The sequence below is a fragment of the Salvia miltiorrhiza genome, chromosome 1, assembly GCF_028751815.1.
Source record: "Salvia miltiorrhiza cultivar Shanhuang (shh) chromosome 1, IMPLAD_Smil_shh, whole genome shotgun sequence".
In the NCBI taxonomy this organism is placed as follows: Eukaryota; Viridiplantae; Streptophyta; class Magnoliopsida; order Lamiales; family Lamiaceae; genus Salvia; species Salvia miltiorrhiza.
The window spans coordinates 69,089,582-69,110,379 of record NC_080387.1 but is presented as its reverse complement, the minus strand read 5'-3'; the positions used below and the strand labels follow the sequence as shown (position 1 = coordinate 69,110,379).

Genomic DNA, 20,798 nt, shown 5'->3' with positions numbered 1-20,798 from the left:
ACATAAACAATTTTTTTCAGAAATCATAACATTTCTCTCCTGTTTTTCATGTTCTGAAACCTCTGCATAATAGCTTCATTAGTAACATTTACAAACACATCCTTTTCGATGTAAGGTACTAAGCAATCGTTCAAAAGATTGTCTCCCATACGATTGCGAAGAACACTCTTGATGATCTTCATTGCTGAAAAGACTCTTTCAACTGTAGCAGTAGCAACTGGTAAAGTCAATGATAACTTAACTAACAAATACACCAAAGGAAAAATGTCATGTTTCCTTGTAGAAACCATCTTCTCAGCAAGATCTCCAATCCCTGATAAAATTGCCTTGGTTCAAAGATTCTTCTGACTCATCATGTCCTCGAAAAGCCATTCCTTGCATAAGGAGATAGCGGAGACACTTTATTGATGCATCTAATCTAGAGCGATAATCCATCTGTGACTGTTTAGATACTCTAGAAATTGTCACCTCAATGTGTTGGGCTTGATTCATCAAATCTTGACATGCCAATCTACATTTATTATGATCACTATTAACCTCTCCAACATGATCTCTCAATCTATCTTTCTTGCGCCAAGTATTAAACCCTCCAGATATAAAAGCATCATGTCCTTTTTCGCTACTACCCGATGAAAACAAATAACAATATAAGCAAAAAGCAGCATCTTTTGCAATACTATATTCCAACCACATCTTGAATTCATCAAACCAAGCCGAAACAAATTTTCGCTTTCTATTGGCCTCTATCTTCTGTGGAAAATCATGATTACGCGGTTGACATGGACCTTTTAATAAATAAGCTCTACGCACCTGCTCAATCATGTTTGGAGGATAGCTCATTATGTTAGGCCGTAGTCCCGGATCACTTGGAAGATTTAATAAATCAACCACTTTCGAAGATGGCTCAAGCTGAAGATCAACTTCAATATTCACTTCTTTTGGTGATGCTTCAGGTTCCACACGTGCATTAGGACCATTAATCGTTGAAGATGAACCCGCCCCACTTGTAGTAACTATGTGATTATAATATCGTTTCATTTTCAGCTACTTCCTGTGAATAAAAAATATATACATTTCAGTCAATATATAAACGCATTAATACCAACAAATATATAAGGCAAATCACCAATCAAATGAAGGGGGATTGAACTAGGTAATTACAAGAGTGCTCAATAATTCATTTGGGGGGTGATTAACTTATTCATTTGGAAGCAAACAAACACATTGCAGTAGTTCGGCAGTTCCCATTTTTGGTGATGCTACTGGATTCTTTTTCAATATCAAAATAACAATTCTCATTCATACCAAAGGAACATTACAATGTGAATACTACTGATTTAGACATCACATCAAATCATCAATAGAGAAAAACAAAAGAACAAACAAAAAAGATCAATTGATTTAAACATGTTGCAGTTCGGCAGTTCCCATTTTTAATTTCAAAGAAGAAGAAAACTAATTCAGATTTTAGAATCGCAGAAGTGAGTCAACATTCTTAAGCATACAAACTTATATTTTTAAAACCAACATGAAATTAAAGCAAAAGACGTCGCACCGGAGAGAGACGACGCACCGGAGAGAGATTGCTGTCGACGGAGAGAGATTGCCGGCGACGGCGTCGACAGGGGCAGGCTGGCAGCAACCGGTAGAGAAGTTGGAAAGCGGCGCGGCACCTGGAAGTTGGAAAGCGGCGCAGCTGCGCAATGGAGAAGGGTTCAGAGGTTAGGTTGTGAGGCAGGGGGCTGCGAAAATTGTTCCTAAAATTGTTTTTTTTTTTAATTTTTATTAATATATATGAAATTACTAAAATACCCCTGCGAAAATTACCAAATTCCAGGGGGGTCCAGTGACCCCACTGCCCCCCCCTTGGCTCCGCCACTGACCAAAGACATTTCGTCCATAAACAAGTCTCGATGGGGCAATTTGTAGACAATTAAATTGTCGTCGAATTAAATCGTGCCACGTGTAAATTCATGAATTAAATATTCAATTATATTTTCTATTTTATTAAATGGGATTTTATTCCTAATTAAATAGATATATATGATTAATATTTAATAAAATGAATTAATGGGCTTATTGGCCACCTAAGGCCCTAAGGCCCATGCATGAAGGCCCAAAGCCCATAAAGCCCACGAAGCCCATCTCTAAAATCTATAAATAGAGGTGTTGGGAGCTCATAAATGACAACTCGAAGGAGCAGAAGATCGAAGAGCATAAAGAATTCTCTCTAGTATCACAAGTTGAAGTGGAAGATTGAGGAGTTCAAAGAATTCTATCAAGTATCAAGTATTCATCAAGTATCCTTCAAATCTTCAAGATCTTCAAGGCAACATTCAAGTATCTTTCGAACATTCAAGTATTTGAGCATTCAAATCTTCAAGTATCCTTCGAATCTTCAAGTATTTGAGCGTTCAAATCTTCAAGTGTCTTCAAGAATTCTATCAAGTCTTCAAGTATTCTTCAAGTATCTTCAAGTGATCAAACCTTCAAATCTTCAAGTGATCAAGGCGTTCTTACAAATTCCAAGAACGATCTTCCTCAAATCAAATCAACCAAGTCCCAAAGCTTCAAGGCGTTCTTACAAATTCTAAGGACGTTTTTCTCAAATCAAATCAAGTTCAACGTTCAATCCAAAATCATGACTTAAGTCCTTTGGATTGGCGTCATCAAATCAAGTATTTCAAGAACCTTCGAACTTGTTCAAGAATCAAATAGAAGAGAAGAATCAGAGGATTAACTAGAGATTGCAACTCGCATAAATCTATCTTCAAATCTATCAAATTATCTTTGTAACGCGTTTTGTATTTTATCAAATTGAAATACAAAAATTTGTGTTTACAAATTTTGGCACGCCCGGTGGGACATCTCTACCTCTCATCTCTACTCTTCACCAAAAATCTTGAACGATGTCTACTCAATCAAATGCAGCTGCTCCAGCTTCATCCAAAGCTTCTTCGGCAAACGTGGGTATGATCACGCGAAGCAAAGCAAAATTGATGCAAGAGGTGTCCAAGTCGACCTCCCGTCTTCCATCTATTCATGAAGAGGATGACAACTCCAGAAGAAGCTTCACATTCCCCACTGAAAATTATCAACTCCATGCAAGTGTCATGATGACAAACACTTCCACCATGGAGGAACAACTCTTGAACTTGACAAAGATGGTTGAATCTCTAACCAAGCACATCCAAGAGCAAGATGCCCAAATTGCAAAGCTTAAAGGAGAAAAAGGAGATTCAAGCCACGCCAACAACGATAGGGAAGGCGAAGAAAGCGAAGAAGATGGAGAGAATAATGATGAAGAAATCTCCAAAGACAAGCCAAAGAGTGATGGAAAAAAGCCTTCAGGAAAAGACATTCTCTTCTCGTCTGGTGGCCTCATTCCCATTGACCAACTCAAAGAGTTCATCGAAGCAACAATGAAGAATAACTCCGATGGAAGCTCCAAGTCATCGTTAACTTACTCCAAGCCATATACTCGGCGAATTGACAGTATGAGGATGCCTCTTGGTTATCAGCCCCCCAAATTCCAACAATTTGATGGCCAAGGAAATCCGAGACAACATGTGGCTCATTTCATTGAAACATGCAACAACGCTGGTACTTATGGAGATCATTTGGTCAAACAGTTTGTTCGCTCATTGAAAGGTAATGCCTTTGATTGGTACACCGACTTAGAATCAAACTCAATTGATAGTTGGGAACAACTGGAGCATGAGTTCCTCAACCGCTTCTATAGCACTAGAAGAACTGTCAGCATGGTGGAGCTCACAAGTTCGCGTCAATTCAAAGAAGAGCCAGTCATTGATTACATCAACCGATGGAGAAACCTTTGTCTCAACTGCAAGGACCGATTGTCTGAATCATCTGCCATCGAAATGTGTATTCAAGGGATGCATTGGGGCTTGCAATACATCTTGCGAGGAATCCAGCCAAGAACATTCGAGGAACTAGCCACTAGAGCTCATGATATGGAGTTGAGCATGATGGCAAGCGGGATCGAAGGACCACCAATCCAGGAGTCTAGCAAATTCAAGCCAGAATTCAAGAAAGAAGGAAAACCATATGACAAAGCACCAAAGAAGGAATCCATGGCAGTGAAAGCAACTTCCGTGAAATTTCTAAAAAAGGAAGCTAGACAAGAAGACAACCAGAACACTCCACGAGACAATCAGAACTCTTCCCGAGACATGGGGCAAAGAAGATCTACCTTGAAAGAAATGCAACAAAAGCAATACCCTTTCTTAGACTCTGATGTTTCAGGAATTTTTGATGACCTGCTCAAAGAAAAGCTTATCGAGTTGCCAGAAATGAAGCGACCAAATGAAGCAGGGAGGACAAATGATCCAAGTTACTGCAAATACCATCGTCTGGTTGGGCACCCCATACATGATTGCTTCATCTTCAAAGACAGGGTCATGCGGTTAGCTCGAGAAGGGAAAATATCTCTTGAAGAAGACGCTACTGCTGTAAATATGGTCTCCACCGACTTGAATGACATAATAGAAGGTATTGGAGCTCTGTATGATACATCCAATCAAGTAGATGAAGAACCTGAGCTAAATATGGATGAAGACGATGATGCATTGGCAATCACATTCTCCAATGAAGACTTGCAGCTTGGATCTGAACCTCATAACAGGCCATTGTTCGTGAGTTGTTATACACAGGAGCAAAAGGTCAATCGAATTCTCATCGATGGAGGCTCGGCGGTCAATATTTTGCCACTAAGGACTTTGAAGCAATTGGGAATCCAAGTAGATGAGCTGTCAAACAGTCGATTGATGATCCAAGGTTTCAATCATGAAGGGCAAAGAGCTCTTGGAACTATAAGGTTGCGATTGCTGATGCAGGACATGGATTCGACAGCGTTGCTTCATGTTATCGATGCCAAGACGTCCTATAATATGCTTCTGGGTCGACCATGGCTTCATGAAAATGGTGTTGTTCCTTCTACATTGCACCAATGCTTCAAGTACTATCAAAATGGTGCCATAAGAAAAGTGGTTGGTGATCAAAAGCCGTTTACGGAAGTAGAATCACATTTTGCTGATGCTAAGTTCTATTTGGAAAGAACCAAAGTCTCAATGGTGAAAGATGATACATCACATGACGAGTTGAGATCTTGCCAGGAGAAAAAGAAAGAAGAATCTTTTCTGAAGATGGAAGGATTCACCATGCCTTTAACGAAGATTGATGCCAAGAAGCCAATTCACCAACCATTTGAAGGGTTTGTCCGACCAAAGCAAAGTAGCATCACAGAGCATGAAGATCTCTCAGACAAAGAACTCTCAAAGCACTTTGGTCCGAAGGCATATAAACTCCTCGTGAATGCTGGATACAATCCTCAAGAAAGCTCTATGTCAAGGTCTCATTTGGAAAAGACTGATAACGCAGGCCAAAACTCCAAAGCAGGTTTGGGATATACAGTGCAAAGCCCCATTCGAATTGCCATCAAGAGAGCCACTGCTAACTATGCTAGCACCAAGCAAATCCTGGAATCTTCAAGCAATCGGAGAACCCAAAGGGTTTCTATTTTCAATAGGATGGGTAAAATAGAAGCTCAACAAGTATCTGTCTTTAAAAGACTTGGCAAAGGCAAATCATGGAAACGAAGCAAGACAAAAGGGAGTGATGAACTGCACATAACAGAGAAATGGAGAAGTTTGATCCCTCCTCGAATGAAAAGATACACCACTTTGATTATGTCATGTGGGAAAAAAATGAAAGCTCAAATGAAGACCACCATCTTCACACGAGATGCCATAGATCAAGAAGATAGAGAAAGTGTGGCTTCCTCTTACTACACTACTAATAGTGCTAATAATCCAGTTCCTCTTCCTCATACTACTCAAAATCAAGTGCGTCGTGAAATTGCAAGTCTCGTTAGAAGTGGCGTTATCACAACAAGCGTTGCAGAGAATATAACCTTCATACGCCAGAGAAATGAAAGCATAATGACGTGTTTTGATTGCAAAGATCCTCGCCGAAAAGATGAAGACGATGTCACAGCAAACCATATCACCTCCTGCGAGAAAATGGTCGTTGGAGAAGAGAATTCGCACTTAAGCCCCAAAGAACTGGAAACTCTGGATGAAGAGAGACTAGAAGTCCAGCAAAAATTGGAATACTATCAAGCTCTTCCTTCAAGATCCTTCAACAAAGCAGTGCGAGCGCCCTCTTTTCAAATTGGAGACATGGCCCTCGCTGCAAGGAGGCCAATTGTTATCACTCTCAACGGAAAGTTCTTGAAGTACTACTATCCTTGAAGGGTGGTAGAAGTTGAAGCATGTACATATGTATATAGTTCCAAAAAAAAAAAATAAAAAAATAAAAAAAATAGAAAAGCAAAAAAAAAATGGAAAGCATAAAAAGCCAAAAAAAAAATAGAAAAGCAGAAAAGCCAAAAAATGAGTCAGATGAAGAAAAGCAACAAAATGGAGTGTATGAAGACAGCTCCTTGACGCACGAGCCTAAACTGCATGTTACTCCTGGCCCGCATGAGTATAAACTGTGCACGGCACCCAATCTCAAACACTTGTTGATCCTATGAACTACGTTTTGACTTGATCCCTTTCAAAAGGGTACGTAGGCAGCTTAGATAATTTCTAGGTTCAGTCATGAATTGTGTTTGGCTCTTTTCAATTTATATCATCAAAGTTATGATTTAAGTTGATTATGTGAAGCCGAATATGTCTCAAATTGGGAAGAAAATCAAGCCATCAAAAGAAGCACAAGCATTTGGAGAAGATGTCCCATCACAAACCAAATAAAAATCATCAAGAGAGAAATGATAGAAATTGCGGTTTGCACCAATACTAAGCAAATGGGTCTTGATCCTCCAAAGTTCTCTGAGCAAAGATCAAAAGTGACTCTGAAGTCTTCAAAATTCCGCAGCATTTCCTCATCAACATGTGCAACTTTATGTTTGTCAAAATCTCTTTTGAATTCTGGGATTGCACCTCGGACAATATGAAAGGAGGCACTATCTTGCTTGAAGGATAACGTCATCTCTGTCTTCCACCTCTCTATCATAGCAAGCACTTCCTTGATTAAAGCAATTCGGACGATAGCTTCATTCTCCTTGGCTTAAGCATCAAGAAGAAAATACTCAATCTTCTCGAGCCGTTGTGCAGAATTCTCCCAACTTCGTGAGATGCCAAACATAACAACAACCTCACTCAAACCAGATTCAAACAATCCCAGGCCTGAGCGCACCCAAGACCTGTCAAAGAATTGAGTCATGTGGCATTGAGGTCGGCTATGCATAGACAACTTCACTTCTCTCCAAGCTAAAGTTGAATTCGTTCGTGGAGTTGAAACACATGTTCGCCAAACATAATAGAACACCATTGAGTAATCTAGCCTGCTCGAATGCGCGCAAAGAGAAAATGTAACCAGCAATCTTCAAAGGTTGGACTCACAATGGCCCAGATCCGAGCGCACCCGAAATCTGATTAAAAGCCAATTGAACCACCTGAAGTGCAAAGTAAACATCACTCAAATAAGGTCTTAGATGGTCTGCTGCCAGATTTTTGGACAAACTCTCTGAGGATGGTCTTTAGTTGGAATGATGGAGTCTGAAAAAAAAAAAAAAAAAAAAAAAATGACAATAGATTCCAAACTTTGCAAATACTCAAAGCATCTCGTTTGGGGCAAAATCCGCCATCAAGTTGGTTGATAAGACTGCGTCAATCCTGAACATAACCCTCCAAGGTTGTATCACCAAGCTTTCGCTGCTGCCAACTGCAAAAAAAAAAAAAAAAAAAAAAAAAATGAGAATTTACTTTTATAAAAAAAAATGTGAATTTTGAGTTATTGAATTGCAATAAAGGAGACTTAAAAAGGAAATTCTAAGAGAGGATTAAGAATTGGCATGAGCCTGATCAATCTGGACCTTACTACGGAAATGGGCTAGATGAGATTTGGGCCTGTTTAGATAATTGGCTGAAAAAAAAAAAAAAAGAGCCCAATTTTCCTTTTCTCCAAAGAAAAAGGCCCAACTCAGAAATTTCTCTCTCAAAATAGAGGCCCATCAGCCTGAGACCATCTCTTTCTCTCTCTGGAAGTCGCCGCTTCGTGTAGCCATCGCCACCGAACTTTGCCACGTCTCGCCGGAGAATATGTCGCAAAAAAAAAGGGCAGCAATAAGGAGCCACTCACACCGCCGTTTCTCTCCACGCTCGACGCGATCAAAGAACTTCCTCACCGAGGACAACCCCAACTCAACCTCCATTTGCTGCACAACCTTCCCCGCAGCAGCAGATAACACCTCGTCTCTCCTTCCGCCGACGTTGCTGCTCTGAAATCGATGAGGACCCTCCGCTCGCGTCTGGATAAGCAAGGTCTACGAACAGACTCTCACCGCCATCATCATACACACATGCACGACGCTGATCCGTTCCTTTTCTTGAATCCGGCGTCGCGCCGCCGCATAGCTCCGACAACAGCCCACCCGCTGAAAGAGCACCGCCGCGGTTGACCGCCTTTGTCGACAGCAAGAGCTTCAGCAACGGCCCTTCTCCCTCCGGCCGCGGTCACCGCCATCTCCCGGCATGAGCAGCAACAGCCTCAGCCACTGCCGCGCCTCTTTCAAAGTCTGCCGGCGATGTGTGCCCTCCTTCACGTCGGAACGCTTCCTCAGATAACCGGCGACCGCTGCAAACCAAAGCCAAAAGCCACCGCCGGTGAGATAAAAATAATGATGCGGTGAAAACTTAGAGTCCTCTGAAACGGAAGCAGATACGATTTCTTAGGCATTGGAGAACATTGAGAAGATAAGATCAGAGAAGCTCTGCAGCCCGTGATTGTGCAGGACCAGCGGCTGCGGCGAGGGGATGTTCAGCTTCGACGTTTGCCTGCTCAACGAACTGGATTTGACGAGCTTGTGTGTGAGGAAGGATCTCAGCATCTGCTCCCCTTGTGACTTCTCCTCCACCTATGGCAATTCCTCTCCGACAAGAACATAGCCCGGTTGCGAGGCGAGTCGATATGCCTGGAAGGTGTTCGTAAAATTAGAGATAGCAAAGGGGCAACACCGTTGCACTTGGCAGCGCGTCAAAGACGCCCTCAATGTGTTCATATATTGTTGGATAATGGAGCCCTCGTCTGTGCTTCGACTGGTGGATATAGCTTTCCTGGTAGTACTCCTCTTCATTTGGCTGCAAGAGGTGGTTCTCTTGATTGCATCAGAGAATTGCTGGCTTGGGGCGCTGATCGACTCCAAAGAGACGCCTCAGGGCGAATACCATATATGGTAGCTTCAAGGCATCGCCATGGTGCATGTGCCGCCCTTCTGAACCCTTCGTCAGCAGAGCCTCTTGTTTGGCCATCGCCTTTGAAATTCATCAGTGAACTCAATCAGGAGGCAAAAGCTCTATTAGAACAAGCCTTGATGGAGGCCAACAGAGAAAGAGAAAAAAAACTATCTTGAAGGGAACTGTTTACTCTCTCCCGTCTCCATCAACATCCGACTCTGGAATTGATGACAATATATCTGAGGCAAGCGATACAGGTCTCTGCTGCATATGCTTCGATCAAGTTTGCACGATTGAGGTTCAAGAATGTGGCCACCAAATGTGTGCACAATGCACGCTTGCCTTGTGCTGCCACAATAAGCCCAAACCAACAACTTCTAGCTCTACCCTCAAACGCCTGCAACTCTGAAACCGCCGCTGCTACTGATGCAGCCGAGTATGCTCCCTACCCAAAACTGGAGCCGGACGATGTCGCTCCAGTAGCCGATACTTGGAGCTCCGCCCCTACTCACGCCGCCACCACCATGCTCAAACCCAAAGCTTCATGCACCACCAAGATGTTTTGTGGCAAATGAACATGAGATCAAGGGAACAGATGGAATCTGGACCTTATCCAGTGCGTGAAGGTGAACCGGATTGTTCATACTACATTCGAACAGGAGTATGCCGATTTGGGCCTACATGTCGATTTAACCACCCTCCCAACAGGAAACCGGCTATTGCCACAGCAAGGATGAAAGGTGAATATCCAGAAAGGATAGGACAACCTGAATGTCAGTATTATTTAAAAACAGGGACATGCAAGCTTGGAGCCACATGCAAATTTCATCATCCTCGAGACAAAGCTGGGATTACCGGAAGAGTTGCCTTAAATGTTTTGGGCTATCCCCTTCGCATTTTGCAGAAAATCAGCATCGGATGAAGACCGCAAGAAAGCCGACAGCGGCGCTGAGCTTCGGAGATACGGTGGTGAACGTGAAGCCGTCGCCGGTGGCGGAGAAGCCCACTGCCCCGGAGAAGGACGTACCCCCGCAGCCGGAGCCCGAGCCCGAGCCGGAAAAGGTAGCGACGCCGGCGAAGGAAGTGGCAAGCAAAGGAATAAAGGAAACAAGAAAGAAAGAAATGAGCTGAAGGAGAAGCTACTGCTGTCAATACCAGGATCGCAGCATCTCTATTTATAAGCAAACTTCTCACCAAACCTCTAAACTTAGCTGTTCTTCCAGCGCCGAAGAGTGGAGTTCCAGCTGTTTTCCAGCCTGCAATAGCTCTCAAGCCAAAAAAAAAAAAAAAAAACATTGTTGCAGACTACATTTAATGCCATAATACTTCTCTATGCATAAAACTCCTTTTTTTCAGTTATGGGGCCAAAAAAAAAAACTTGCTGCGAAAAGGATAAAAGGGCAGTGGAGTTAGCTGGAATTGAAGTTGTGTTGCTGGAAAGGGTAGCCAAATATAAAATATTGGGCCTAGCCTTAAAAAAAAAAAAAAAAAAAAAAAAAAAAAAAAAAATTCGTAGCAAGTTTGCAAAATTTTGAACTCCTAAATACGAGTATAAATTATTTACAAATTCAAATTCAAAATCAAGAAACTCCTAAATACGAGTATAAACTATTTATAAATCCAAAGAAATTCAAGAACTCCTAAATACGAGTATAAACTATTTATAAATCCAAAGAAATTCAAGAACTCCTAAATACGAGTATAAACTATTTATAAATCCAAAGAAATTCAAGAACTCCTAAATACGAGTATAAACTATTTATAAATCCAAAGAAATTCAAGCACTCCTAAATACGAGTATAAACTATTTACAAAATTCAAAATCAAGAACTCCTAAATACGAGTATAAACTATTTACAAAATTCAAAATCAAGAACTCCTAAATACGAGTATAAACTATTTAAAATTTCAAAATCAAATGAAGGACTCCTAAATACGAGTATAAACTATTTACATAAATTCAAGAAATTCAAGAAACTCCTAAATACGAGTATAAACTATTTATAAAATTCAAAGAAATTCAAGAAACTCCTAAATACGAGTATAAACTATTTATAAAATTCAAAGAAATTGAAGCACTCCTAAATACGAGTATAAACTATTTAAAATTCCAAAATTCAATTCAAGAACTCCTCGATAAGAGTTTAAACTATCAAGATAAATTTCGAGACTCGTCTATTACCAAAGACATTTCGTCCATAAACAAGTCTCGATGGGGCAATTTGTAGACAATTAAATTGTCGTCGAATTAAATCGTGCCACGTGTAAATTCATGAATTAAATATTCAATTATATTTTCTATTTTATTAAATGGGATTTTATTCCTAATTAAATAGATATATATGATTAATATTTAATAAAATGAATTAATGGGCTTATTGGCCACCTAAGGCCCTAAGGCCCATGCATGAAGGCCCAAAGCCCATAAAGCCCACGAAGCCCATCTCTAAAATCTATAAATAGAGGTGTTGGGAGCTCATAAATGACAACTCGAAGGAGCAGAAGATCGAAGAGCATAAAGAATTCTCTCTAGTATCACAAGTTGAAGTGGAAGATTGAGGAGTTCAAAGAATTCTATCAAGTATCAAGTATTCATCAAGTATCCTTCAAATCTTCAAGATCTTCAAGGCAACATTCAAGTATCTTTCGAACATTCAAGTATTTGAGCATTCAAATCTTCAAGTATCCTTCGAATCTTCAAGTATTTGAGCGTTCAAATCTTCAAGTGTCTTCAAGAATTCTATCAAGTCTTCAAGTATTCTTCAAGTATCTTCAAGTGATCAAACCTTCAAATCTTCAAGTGATCAAGGCGTTCTTACAAATTCCAAGAACGATCTTCCTCAAATCAAATCAACCAAGTCCCAAAGCTTCAAGGCGTTCTTACAAATTCTAAGGACGTTCTTCTCAAATCAAATCAAGTTCAACGTTCAATCCAAAATCATGACTTAAGTCCTTTGGATTGGCGTCATCAAATCAAGTATTTCAAGAACCTTCGAACTTGTTCAAGAATCAAATAGAAGAGAAGAATCAGAGGATTAACTAGAGATTGCAACTCGCATAAATCTATCTTCAAATCTATCAAATTATCTTTGTAACGCGTTTTGTATTTTATCAAATTGAAATACAAAAATTTGTGTTTACAGTACGATGATTAGGGTATACAATATTTGCAATTTTTTTGCATGCAATCCATAATCTAACCCGATTTTATCTGACAATGAGAGATATCTTCAGAATATTAATTACTCACATGCATCTATATATCCCATTTCATGAAATTCAATTTGATTCTCTTACAAAGATACAAACCCTAAAAAAACATAGTCCAACAGGAAATTCGGAAATAAATTTTTTAATAGGGAAAATTGCACCTAAATACACAAAGTTTGCCGAAAATCCATATTTGACGCGAAGTTACGATTTTACATTTTAATACACCAATTTAATAACTTGTTCAATTTTGACACAATTTTCATTTCACCCAAATTAAAATCCGACGTGGCGCCTATGTGTCTGGCCGGCACACGCCATTCCGTTCGCCGGACTAAACACAAAACGACGGCGTTTTTTCATAAGAAAAACTACGTCGTTTAAGTAGTCTTCATTATTTAATCCCAATCTTCTGAACCTAATTCCAAATCATCCTCCCCAAATTGAAATTTCGAACCCTACTTTCATCCTCGTTCAAACCACGGGCGATTGAGACTTTCAATCGCAGAATTGGAGTGGTGTAATCATGTCGCGCTCTTCGTCGTGGTCAAGTGTGCAAGAGGATGCTCTCATTACATGCCGTTGCAAAATACCGGCGAAGGTGGAGACGTCTAGAACTTCAAAAAATCCTGGTCGGAAGTTCTATTGCTGTCAGTATGGAGACGTAATAATCCCGTTCATTTCTATTTCTCGCGGAAATTTTGGAATTCCTCTTTACAGTTTTCGAAATTTCTGATTTCCCCATTTTAAGTTGTAAATTTTGCAACTTATATTCTTTATTTTGCGCCATTGTCAGTGTCAATTCTTTCTCTGGGTGGATGCAGTACAGAATGCTTTGAATGTTGTTTCGAATGTACGTTTTGCTGAATTTGCTGACATGTGCTTAGCAAGAGTGGCCGAGCTCGAAGAGAATTTTAGTGTATTGGAGAACAAGATGAAAGAGTTGGAAGATATGAAGATTTCTTGTTTGAAGAAGCTGTTTTGGATGCGTTTGTTGGTTGTAGTTCTTATCACTTTGATCTTTAGATCACTATTGTAATCTTGTTAGTTGCATTGTTAGGTGCTAACCTTTTGTAAGATTTCTGACTTTGTTCATGGTATGAAATGAATGGCATATTTTGATCCATCTCTTGGCAATTCCAACACTCTAAGTATTGTGCAATGAAGAATAATGAATAAGAAGCTTAATATCACTGCAAACTGAAATGGCATTTCATTGATAAACTGAATAAGAAGCTTAATATCACCATAGCATTTTGTTCATGGCTTTGAAATGTTTGCCAACACAGAAATACCTTACAAAAAAATAGCATCTTGGTTTCCAAAAACAAAAACAGAAGAAATGCTATCTACTCCCACCAAAAGGACAATCCAACATAAGTGCTTCATTCAGTAACATGGCTTTGTTGGGTTCCAATTTCAGCTTGTGAGCTTGGTTGATTGACTGCATCCGGTTGAGCTTGTGAGCTTGTATTCTGACCACCTTCTTTGCTTGCATCATCTCCTCCTCCTTTTGAGCCTCTTCTTGCTCTCTTCCTTGAACCACCATCAGTTATCAAACTTTGATTTCCTTCATTGTTTGTTGCCCCTGTTTTCCTAGGTCTCCCTCTCTTGCCCTGTACAATGAATTGGTTAGACATTTATGACAAAACTGAAAATATGAACCGAAAATAAGTAATGATGTACCTGCTCCTTCGATGGCTTAGTCACTTTTTCATTTTTACAGCCCCTTGCATTGTGCCCTACTTGAAAACAGTTTTGACAAGTCACCCGAGATCCAATCTTCCTCAAGCGAGTGGGCTTCTTTGGATCCACCTCATCATGCTCTCTTCTTCGTTTTTTCTTAGGTCTTCCTGGCATGATCCTAACCAAGGGGGGCAACACATGATCTCCAGTGGCTTTTGGCCACATTTTCTCACCGTTTATAGGCTCAAGTGCATAGGAATAGGCTTTCTTGTATTTCTCCAATGTGTAAGCATCATGTACAAAATCTAGTGGGTCAAGTTTCATGTAATTAATGGCTGCCAATCCATGAACACATGGAATTCCAGTGAGATTCCAAGACCTACATGTGCAGGACCTATTGCTCAACTCCACTACAAACTTCTCATCTAGTCGTTGCACTTCGAATTTCCCCCCCAAACCAGGATGAGCAATGCATGATCTAGCATTAACCATCAACTTGTCAACTTTCTTCTTTATACCTGGACAAATCCTACCTTCAAATTTTTCAGTCAATTGTAGTTTCTTTACTTGCCTCTCCATCAAAGCGATCCTAACTGACCTCCCAAATGTGTCTTCAGAAAACATCCATCTAATCCCAATATCCATCTACAACCTTCCATAAATCCTTTCTTCAATGAACTAAACCCAATGTATAAAGCTTTAAATACCCCACCATCAGTCAAGAGCTCAAACCTGCCCTCTGGATCAACCCTCATCAACTCTAATATGTAAGGCCTCAAGCTGGCATAGTGGTGACTAACTGACCCTCTCAACAACTCCAAGGCCTCTGTCTTGGCTCTATATAACCTGCCCCTCGAGGGTTCAATGCCATACTTTGCTACAATGTCAGCCTGTAGCTCACCTACATCCATGTGTGGCCTCAATCTAAAATGGTTTAAATATTGCCTAGCAATCCATTTGTAATTTGCAAGCTTTGTATGGATGGAGAAGCTACAAATATGTGGTTCACCCTCTAAGATTTTTATCTTAAAAACATGTTGACTCTTGCTCATACTACCATAGATTCTCCACTTACATGGAGCTGTACACAAAGCCTCACAGCTTTTCTTCTTAACTCTCCTAAAGTGCAGTGGATATCCTTTGTATATTGCCCAAGTCCTTAATGCCTCTTTACACTGAAACCCTGTTTGAAATCTCATACCCAACTTTGGTACAAGCTCTTTATGATCACATTTAGGATCATATACCACTCTAGGACACCTCTTCTGCCCTCCACTCTCATCCTCATCAGTGGAATCTGAATTCACATCTTCATCTGAGTTAACATAATCAGATGTGAATCCAGCTTCTACACCTTTCTCAACCTCATTCCCTAACCTACCCAATACTGCATTGCTAGTTTCTGGAACTTCACTCCAGTTAACATCAGAAATTACATTCTCCTGGAGCTTAATCCCAACTCTTGCAGCCCTATACTCCTCATCATCACTCACTAATTCACTATCCCCTAAGCTATCATCAGTCTCTATCCCTTCATTATCATCTAGAACATCAAAATCTACATCCTCTGAATCACTGTCAGTTTGACCTTCAACCACTTCACCCTCTACAACCTTCCCCTTCCCCTTATCAGCAACTGTACCCTGCTCCTTATCAGCAACTGCAACCTTCCCCTTTCCCTTATCAGCAACTACAATCTGCCACTTATCAGCAACTACACCTATATTTCCACTCTCTTCAACTGCAACCTTCCCCTTCCCCTTATCAGCAACTACACCCTCTTTCCCCTTGCTATCACCCTCTTTCACCCCATTATGTAAGAACACTTCAAAGTACTTACAAGAAGAAGACAAAAACTCCAACATAGCCATACAATCACCATCATCATAGATGGGATAGTATTCCTTAGTTTTAGGGACTTTATATTCTAAGTCACCATAGTCTACATACCCTAGTTTGGTGATTTCATCCTTTATGTCAAAAAATCCGAATCTATCTTTATCAAAGTTGGCTATAAACTTAACTTCACCCCCCAAATACAATATTTCTTTTCCTAAATGTCGGAATGAACCCCCATGATGGAGATAAATCCCGAAAACATCACTGTAAAACATATACAAACATAAAACAAGAATTAGACACGAATTAATCAGTGTAAAACGACTAAAACATTAAAACCCCGCAAAAATTAACACTAGTCCTGAACAACAAGCACGAAAAAAGGTAATAAGACAGAGGCAACAGCAAAAGAAGAGAAGGGGAGATACGGTGCAATACCTATCATTCTCCATTATGCCACGGTGCGACGCCACTTCGTGCAACTATCCGCCAGTGTAAAACGACAGAGTGAGACGCCGGCAACAGTTTTAGAAACGAAGAAAGGGGTGATCGGAGAATGAAATTGGAAGAGAGAATGAAATGGAGATGAAACGTTGCATGAAGGAATATGAAGAGTGCGAAGAAAACGATGTCGTCTTGTTGATAATTCTTCTGAAACCCTATTTTTAATTCAAAGAATAGAAACGACGTCGTTTTGTTATTATAAAACGCTGTCGTTTCCATTCCACGCTGGATAAGTTAATGACACGTAATAGCCACGTCAGAATTTCCGATCACCGGAAATGAAAATTGTGTCAAAATTGAACAAGTTATTAAATTGGTGTATTAAAATGTAAAATCGTAACTTCGCGTCAAATATGGATTTTCGGCAAACTTTGTGTATTTAGGTGCAATTTTCCCTTTTTAATATTACAACTTTGTAAATATTTACAATTAATTTTCTGATAAACCAAAAGATAAATCGAGAAAATGGCTACACTTAGACTAGGCTTTGCATCATCAGCCACCGCAGGGGCCCAGCCCTTTGTCGCGTGGGCCCACTTCGACGTCACAGCTTACGTCGTGGCAAATATTAATCATCAATTAATTATAATCAATAATCATAGACTTATTTAATAAAATATCAGAAGTTTATCGTCAAGGTTTGAAACTTAGATTAAATAATGTGTGGTGTCAGGTGTGTGCGTGTAAGTTGTAACTACGTTTTTGAGATATCGATAATATTGAATTCAGAAACAATTTCAATGGGTCATGTATCAAAATAACACAAAAATTTGAGTAAAATCAAGTCTACGAGACAATTGAATTGACCTGCACTAAGATCTTGATCTATATTTTAATTCGAGCTCGCATTCAGATTCAATTATATAAATGACACTATTCGATTATATAAATGACACTGTCTATAATTGACATTATTCGATTATATAAATGACACTGTAACATTTTAAAATATTATAGTGTCATTTTCAATTTTATAATATCCCTCCGTCTTAGACCATCTTTATTCACGACTCGATCGACCGGTCATCAGATAAGACAAAATGTTTGATTGAAAATAAAATAATAAAATATTTTTAACATCACAACCGATTGTAAAAAGCATGTTATGACCGACTTGTACCACAACCTAATTTGTCAAATGAAGTTATGCCATTTGGCATTTTATTATTGAAAAAATACAATAAACAATAATAAAAGAATAAAATATATTTAGGTTGGGGTGGGTTATTGATAAAGTAAAAAAATAAAAATAAAAATTGAATTGAATTATAACCTTTATAGGTTGTATATGTGGAAGAGAAAGAAATTATTTTTATTAAAAAGTTGGGTTAGAATGCGGATCGACCGGGGTGTAACTCGATTGTACCCAAGATCACCTCTTAAAATAAAATAATCACCTAATTAACTACATATTTGTTTATAACTCAGAGTTTCATGAATTCTATACTATGATTGGATTCCCCCTCTCCCCCTCCTCCAAAAAAAAAATAATAATAAATAAAGAATTCTATACTATGAAGGTGTGTTTGCTTTTTATCTCTTTAAATGGAGGGATAATGTAATGAAGTATAAATTTATCACTTAAAGTGTAGATCATATTTTTTATATATTTTATTGGATTTGAAAGATAATATATTTATCCACTCTTTATAAGGTGGTATAAAAGTATACCACCATCTATTAGATATAAAATTATTCATTTTCCAAGGAATAAAGAGTTGTCTGAAAAATTATACAACTTGCTCGAATTTTTTTATACATTAATTAAAACAAATAAGGTATTAAGTGATAAATATAGTTTATTCATTCCTTATATCTAAAAGCAAACACACCCCGATTATTATGCGTGAAACTAAAAATTAGAGTGAATTGTCGAAGTTTACTATCTTTTATCAATTTTGCAATTACATTGCAATTTTTAAAACATTACACAATTCACATATCGCAATTTTTTATTTTTTACAATTCTAGCATTCTCAATTTTCTTATAAAATGTAAAGTGCACACGTACATTGTGAGTCTTCACCAACAAGTTAACTCAAACGACGATTATGAAATTATTATATTTTTGTGAATTTTATTGAGGATGCTATAATTGAAAGAATAAAATAATTGTAGCATATTATAAGTCACGTTGTGATTATAAATTTACTAAAATATTGTGTTAAATTCAACAATTAATCAAAAATAATGTACGCCTGATAATGTTAATCATGTCCACGTAAGATTTTTTTAGTTTTATCACATCATTTATTGCACGTATTAATTTCACCCATTTTTGAAACGTGGTGATTCAATATCAATAATTTTAGATTGAAATTAATATGTGATGGATTTCAACTGAACAATAAATTTATATACACACGCGCGTTGTGTGCGTAGAAATTTGGATTTTGAATTTCTTTTAAATGATTGGGTTTTCAAATTGTATTAATAGGCAAAAATACCCACATTCTTAAGTTTGATAGTAAAAATGCTCTAAATTGTATTTTAAATTTTCACTCAATTGTATTTGTGTTAATAGACAAAAATATCAAATTTCTTTAAGTAAATTTACCAGCCAATAAGAATTCTTCTCATCCCCTTTTTTCGCCTTTATTTTTTGGAAACGGACGATTAAACTTTTTATTTTTTGTCTACATTTTGTTACATTTTCTAATTTTGAAGGCATATAGTTTGAATATAATATATCGCTTCACTATTCATTGTGAGCACACATTAATGTGCTCATTGTTGATATAGCAATGTCATATGAGCAAGAAAGTCAATCAAATTTGAATCGTTATTATTCAATCTGTCTCACTATAAGTGAAACTCCTTCTATTTTGAGTATTCCATCATAAGTGAAACTCTTTCATTTTTGGGTAAAAGTTTTATTCTTTAAACACCTTTTCACTTTTTCACTCACACACAAAATACACATTTCTTAATTTTCGTGCCCAAAAAAAGGGTCTCACTTATAATGGGGCGAAGTGAGTATTACTAATTTTTTTAAAAAAAAGTTCTTAATAATTATAAAAATATTATTCTAACAAAATATATACTAAAATTCATAAACATGTACGCAACATAAAACAAGAATTAAATTACACGTCCCTCGTTCGAAGAAGCCATACGAGGCAATGAAAAGAAAACAAAGGTGAGAATAAAATGTAAATAAATTGTTAATTAATGTGTGAAAGTATGTTTACAAGCGTATTTAAAGGTTTGAATGGTGCAGATGTGAAGGAAATTAAAATGGATGATGGCCACTTGATATTACAATCGTTTATTTTTTCCTCATCAAAAAAAAAAAAAAAAAGGAAACGACCAGTTCCAATCATGTTGCCCATCTTATCCATTTTCTTTCTCAAAAATTTATTGCACGTGGTAGAAAATCATAGATAAAGAGCTCATATTGCACTTTTGTAAGGCATTGTTGTCGGGGAAGATTTAACTTAGATTTAATTATATATTTTATTGTAAGTTTATATTTAGTATAGATATAAATATATAGCAGAGATTCATCCATTCAAGTACGAATAAATAAATAAAATAAAAACAGAAAACTATATTTAACTCTTCGATTATCAAAATCTACGGTAGATGCACCATCTTGCTGGATGAATGTATCACATAGGCTCAACTCATGAATGGAGCAAAAATATTTTTTTAGTGCATTAATTTTGATAACAGATGCATTAATTATTGGTTAATATAATTCTCATTGGAACCGCACCCTATATATGTACAATAACTTGATTAACAAAAATAATTTAATATTTTTAAAAATATAAAAATAATAAAAATAAAATATTTTACTATAGATTGACATGTAGATCGATTGGAGATAAATATAAAGTTACACTCCATTTTCATTACACCTTGCATTAAAAGTTTAATAAAAAAAATTTATGGTGTGTAAAACTCATAATTTAGTCAAAATTAAGTAATTTACAAGCTATTATGATTATCCCAACTAAAAAATACTCATATAAACTTGGGAATCTTTTGAAGATATTATCAATTTTTTAGGCATATTCCTAAATCCACATCATACGTACAAGCCATACATGTTTGTATATGCATTAACAAGCATCTCGTGGAATAAAATTTAAATATTTGGTGTTGTCGCATATTTGAGTTCTGGTGTAACAAAATTCTGGTGGAGTGTGGTTTTAAATCTATGTTGGTGTCGTATATATGTGCTTGCCGGTATGTTATCATTCAACTAAAACATATAAATATGAATTATTTAAATGGAATTTGGTTAGTACGAACCCAACTACCGTGACATAAGCCCTCGCCGAAAAGATAGTA

At 37.8% G+C, this 20,798-nt stretch overlaps 2 protein-coding genes and 1 pseudogene across 2 annotated transcripts; 2 read left to right on the top strand and 1 right to left on the bottom strand.

The window, feature by feature from the left end:
* Window positions 1-294: 294 nt before the first annotated feature.
* LOC131012206 (uncharacterized) lies at window positions 295-1,751 on the bottom strand. Its single transcript, XM_057940113.1, has 2 exons — window positions 1,556-1,751; window positions 295-1,051 (listed from the first exon to the last, which is right to left on the bottom strand). Exon 2 carries the CDS (start codon window positions 1,036-1,038, stop codon window positions 295-297), a length of 744 nt encoding a protein of 247 aa, XP_057796096.1. The 5' UTR covers window positions 1,039-1,051; window positions 1,556-1,751.
* A 6,860-nt stretch (window positions 1,752-8,611) lies between these two features.
* On the top strand, window positions 8,612-9,669 carry LOC131012195 (putative E3 ubiquitin-protein ligase XBAT31; annotated as a pseudogene).
* Window positions 9,670-12,619: 2,950 nt separating this feature from the next.
* On the top strand, window positions 12,620-13,596 carry LOC131005446 (uncharacterized). The gene is made up of 2 exons (XM_057932454.1): window positions 12,620-13,134; window positions 13,267-13,596. Exons 1-2 carry the CDS (start codon window positions 12,997-12,999, stop codon window positions 13,507-13,509), a joined length of 381 nt encoding a protein of 126 aa, XP_057788437.1. The 5' UTR covers window positions 12,620-12,996; the 3' UTR covers window positions 13,510-13,596.
* The last annotated feature ends 7,202 nt before the right edge of the window (window positions 13,597-20,798 follow it).